We start from the raw sequence: 5,565 nt of genomic DNA, 5'->3' as shown, positions 1-5,565 counted from the left end.
GAGTGATTTACTTTGCCTAAATGCTACATGTCCTAAAGTATGAATTACATTGTGATTTGAACAAAAAACAATGAACTTTGCATTCACTATCCTTTGAAATGTACAATTGCCTGTTAAAAGTTGTGTAGACTTTGCCATTTTACCGATTTGAGTTCCAAATGGTGGAAGAAATAATGGTGCAAATAAATCCATCAGCAACAACTAAACGCATCTATTTGAAAATGATCTCTATAGAGATCAATGGTAGCCCCCTCTGCAAAACCATTAGTGTTACTTTGATGTATATGCCTACCAAGGAATAATCAGGAAGTAGTTTACTAGATCTAATATAAAATAAGACCTACACAATTTCTCTTATGATTTGCAAATTATGAAGCTACGGTAAAACAATCAACCTAGTTACAAGGCTTTGTTGTTAGACTAGGAAAATGAAATGATTAGTGACGAACTATTCCATTATTTGGAAATTCGCAGTAGAACTTGTATAACTTGCACAAATGAAAGGATATATAAGTTTAATTTTGAGGCATTATCAATATAAATAATTTCACAAGTCATGTGTTTAGATGATTTTTTAAGTAATAGATTTAAAAATTAATTATTTTTATTAATATGAAAATACACCATTGAATTTCTATATAGAACAAAATTAGATTCTGTATATTTTATACAGTAAAATTGTTAAGTGATGCTAGAAATATTCTCACTTTCACACCCATTTTATAAAGGTATGTTTGAGAGTGCACAGAAAAAAATGCGAGAGGCAGTGGGAGAGAACTTTATGAATTTTACTATTTAACCTCTCAAACAGCCTTCACTCGACCACTCCTCACTAGGGCTGACAATTCATATAATGATCTCTCTGTATAGTGAAGGAAGTGAAAATTGAACCCATAACCTCTCTTATGTAATGACTTATAATAAGTGAACAACCACTAAACTAGTTAGTTAATTTAGTAATTTAGCGCATTAGTTTTTTATTTTTTATGTTATTAATACGTATAAAATTCGAAATAATTGAATTTTATATTTACTTTGAAAAAATTTGATATTTCTGTGAGTAGGATAGGGTAGGGTTTAGAATTTTAGAGTGCGGATAGGGTTAGGGTTGAGAGATTGGCAACCCGCGAGTAGAATAGGGTAGAGTTTTAATGAAATTTTCAACTCGCGGGTAGGGTAGGGTACCCATTGCCAGCCCTACTCATCACCTTTCTCTTTACTTATTATTTATTAATAACCACTCCTTTTCATCACCTAAGAACAACCTACACTGAAGTTTCTCTTGGCCATTCATTGGAACTCCCTCTTTCATCAATCTCCACATCATAGCCTTATGTAGAATTAAGTAGGAAAAACCAAACATACTATAAAAGTTAAACATCTTTGACACACATACAGAAAATGCATAGAAAATTTGTCACTGCCAACACTATTACATTATAACATCACATGTCAGCATTGTTTTGCTTGAGTAATCATATAAGAGCATAAAAGATGATCCAGAGATGCAAAAGGAAGCTAACTGAAAACATACAGCTACAAAGCAAAACCATTACAATTGTTTATTACAACAGTGAGTTAAAAACTTCTGTTACTTTCAATTCAGCATTTGTTTTTTTGTACATGTATCTTAGACGTAAATGCATATCTCATTTGTTATGTTAATTTATTGTATTTAAACAAAGAGGCAAAGTCATATTTCATACAGTTTCAATGAACAAGCCTCAAACAACAATCCAAAGAAAAAAATACAGGAAACAACCTCAAAAGAAAAAGTCATCTTACGAAGAGTCAGGATCTTTAACAGTGCTTTCCTCATTATGTAAGGTAGCTGGAGAATTCGTTGCAGAGTTTTCGGCTGTTACAGCACCAGTACTATCAGCATCTTGGTTGTTAAAGAGGGAAGAAAATGAAAATGGATTGCTCGTGGAGCTTTCTTTCTGAAGACCCTTTATTGCTTTCATAGCAGCAAGAGTGCTACGATATATGTACACTGTTTCCTCTCCAAGAGTAGAGGATGCATCTGGTAAGACATTTGTTGTATTATCTTCAAGTGATTTAGACTGATTTTCTGGANGTTCAAGATTTTCTTCACATTCATGAACTAGCCTCGTTAGAGGTTCGGTTGTGAAAACAGGTTGACGAAGAACAAGTTGCGTAAAGGGAAGGCGCAGGACGCCACCAGTTCTTTTATCATACTTCTTCAAAATTTTTATTAGTCCTGTTGAAGTGGAAACATGTTAATGGTGTCGGAATCAATGATTACCTAACTAAAACTGCATATGGCATATATTCAAAAAACTTCAAAATAAAATAGGAGAAGATAACCACCAAAGAATATTTTCTTACATATTATTTAAGTAGATGATATACCTGCAAAGTTTAAGGAACTGTAGTTTTTGAGAAGCACCATCTCTCCATGGATGGTGACTAAGTCCTTCCTGATTCCCATCATTTCTTCACTGAACTCATCCTCATACTCGGAAGTGTACCTTTCACTCTGACTGCTTTTTTCTTTAAGTCTCTCAATTCTTTCTTTCAACTCCTATTCACAATTAGAAACAAAAATCAGGAAAGAAACAGTTTATAGCAAAAGATAGTATTATAATATTTATAATACAAAGATATTCTTGAGGATTTAACAATTTAACCAATTTCTTTTACACGAACTTTCAATCCAGCAATTAAACAGTTGGATTTAGTATAGAATTCAAGGATGAAGGTTGAACGATGAATCCCTAAAGTAGTACAACAACAACAACCACAACAAAGCCTTATCCCACTACATAGTTCAGACGACGCCATTGAGCTTGAAGCCCTAAAGTAGTAAATCATATCACAGATTATAGCTATTTACAGCATATTCTCCTTATACAATTACTTGGTACTCACTGTACTTTTTTTTTTCAGTGTAGCATTTGTAGATGGAACCCATGCTTGGAAGAGAAAATTATTGTTGCTTAATCAAGATTGCAGGGTCTAATTGTTACTTGGTTTTGCTAACACATATCAAATTACACTATCTACCTTCAGTGTTTGCAATAGTCACTGAATTCGATAAAGCTAAGACATGTTCTCAGAGCACTCAATTATTCAAACTTGAAACACAATTTGTTAACCAACAATTATAGATTAAGTTGCATAAACACATCCAAAACTAAGGGTTCTTGAATTTATCGTTCTAAACCTAACCAAAAGACAAAATTAAGAACCTGGAAGCGGATAACAAACTCCTCCTCCTTATCAACATAGAAATCATTGAACTTGTCAAGCTCGTCGTTGAGAATCGTGACGAACCAGGCTTCAAGGTGGGTGAAAGAAGAGGGATTGATGGGAGCGTTGTTGGTGTGGTTGGAAGAAGGAAGGTTCTTGAGAAGCTTCTTGAGAGGCTTGTAGCACAAGAATTTGTCCCTCCACTCAGGGATTGTGTCCTCCAAATGAGTCTTGAATTCCTTGCCGAACTTCATTGTTGAAACTCGAAGAACAAGAATGGATTTGGGGTTTGCATATTAATTATTTGGAGAGAGGGGGAGAGAGAGAGAGAGCAAAGTGGGAAGTGGAAGATTCCAAAATGGATGCAAGGTGTAGGATAGAAGAATCTAGGTATTGGGAATATTTTCATATTAAATTGTGGAATGTGGCGGTGGACCAGAGACCCTTTTTGGTTTTTGCTTCTCTGTGAAAACCGGAGCAAACGCCAAAGCATCAAAAATTCAAAATGCTTGTTAAATTTTCACTCGATCATTGATAAAAAAAATTAGCTTGTATTTGGTTTATATTTTTATTTTTATTTTCATTTTTAATATTTTTTGTTATTTAATTTTATAAAAAATAAATTTTATTTTTTATTTTTATTTTTTTATAAATTCTAAAAATTAAAAAATATTAAAAATAAAAATATAAACCAAAAGCACTGTTGATTTTCATATGGTACCATGATAAAAAGTTATATAAATAATTAATCATGTGTTATTATAGGATGAAAATAATTAATTTGTAATTTATTATTTAAAAAATTATCTAAATATATCAATCTGATTCGATGATTATATAAGAGTCTCAATGCATCAAAATTAAATTAAAGTTTTAATAATGAGAACTTTCCAAATTTTAAATATATTGAAAGATTCACAAATTTATTTCATTTATGAACTAACAATTTTAAAAAATGTATAACAAATATTTTTAAGAATAATAAAATCCATCATGTACAATTTTAGATAATTAGATAAACTTGTCGCTGAGAGTAGAGAATCAATGCTAGCTAGCTCATCATAGAGCTGTTTGTTTTGTACACAAAAGTTTTCATTGCAGGGTCACGAAAGTGAGGATTATAATATATGTCAGAGTCGTATAATATTCTGTGCAGTTTAAATTGTTGTTATGATAAGGTCAAATATATGGATGTCCATTTATGATTTGGACGGTGAACAATGAAAGAATCACTTTTTAAGGATGAATTAAAATAAATGAGAGTTGAAAATAAGAGTTTTTTACCTGTATAAATAGAAGGCATCATCAGAAATATTTTACACATCAATAAAAACATTATTCACTCTCTCTTTCTTATACTCCCTCTCTTATATTCTTTCCTACAATATTAATATATATTAATTATATTGGTATAGTAATTGTAGTGAATAGTAATTCTAGAGTTATCTAATTATATTTTCATATTTTATATTTGTTACTTCTTTTTTATTTATTTATTTAGTTATTTTACAACACGTTATCAGCACAAAACTCTAACGAAATTTTAGGAAGACTTCAGGTAATAAATTTTTATTATGTCAAAACTCTTTTATCTTGAATATAATGCTCTTGATATATCTAAAAATAATTATTTATCATGGATACTAGATGTTAAAATCCATCTTGATTCAATGGATCTTGGAGATACCATTAAGGCTAAAAATAATGCATCGCAGAAGGATAAAGCCAAGGCCATGATTTTCCTTCATCGTCATCTTGACGTATAATTGAAAAATGAATATCCCACATTAAAAGATCCTGCAGATCTGTGGAAAGACCTTGAAGAAAGGTACAATCATGTGATACTTCCTCAATCCCGATATGTTAGGGAAAACTTTCTCGACCTTCCATGCCTCGAATGTGTTCCTGCAGTAGCAATCGAGAAAAAGAATTTAAAAAAAAATTTGAGCTAATTTCTTGCCTTCTTGTTGCTGAGCGCAACAATGAGTTGCTCTTAAAAGAATCATGAAGTGCGTCCAGCTGGCGCCGCCCCATTTCCTGAAGTAAATGCGGCAAACTACCCCAGAAGAGGTAAATGGCAAGGTTTTAGTTACAAGAAAAATTATGGAAGGAAAAAGAATTATGTTCAAAAGAGAGGATCTCACCAGAAGTGAGATAAAGAAAGAAATATTGGGCAAAATAAATCAACAGAGGATAAGTGTTTCCGTTGTGGTGGAAAGGGCCATTGGTCATATACCTGTCGTACCCCAAGGCACTTAGTCGATCTTTACCAAGCATCTTTGAAAAAGGATGACAAAGAAAAGGAAACAAATTTTGTTTCAAATGATGCTGAAAATTCCACCACTCATTATG

At 32.1% G+C, this 5,565-nt stretch overlaps 1 protein-coding gene across 1 annotated transcript; it reads right to left on the bottom strand.

The window, feature by feature from the left end:
* Positions 1-1,504: 1,504 nt before the first annotated feature.
* On the bottom strand, positions 1,505-3,598 carry LOC107471238 (SPX domain-containing protein 4). The gene is made up of 3 exons (XM_016090690.3): positions 3,213-3,598; positions 2,374-2,545; positions 1,505-2,221 (listed from the first exon to the last, which is right to left on the bottom strand). The coding sequence occupies exons 1-3, from the start codon at positions 3,465-3,467 to the stop codon at positions 1,782-1,784; spliced, it is 867 nt and encodes a 288-aa protein (XP_015946176.2). The 5' UTR covers positions 3,468-3,598; the 3' UTR covers positions 1,505-1,781.
* Positions 3,599-5,565: the final 1,967 nt, after the last annotated feature.

This window comes from Arachis duranensis, chromosome 10 (assembly GCF_000817695.3).
Source record: "Arachis duranensis cultivar V14167 chromosome 10, aradu.V14167.gnm2.J7QH, whole genome shotgun sequence".
Classification (NCBI taxonomy): Eukaryota; Viridiplantae; Streptophyta; class Magnoliopsida; order Fabales; family Fabaceae; genus Arachis; species Arachis duranensis.
This window is presented reverse-complemented; position numbering and strand designations above follow the sequence as displayed.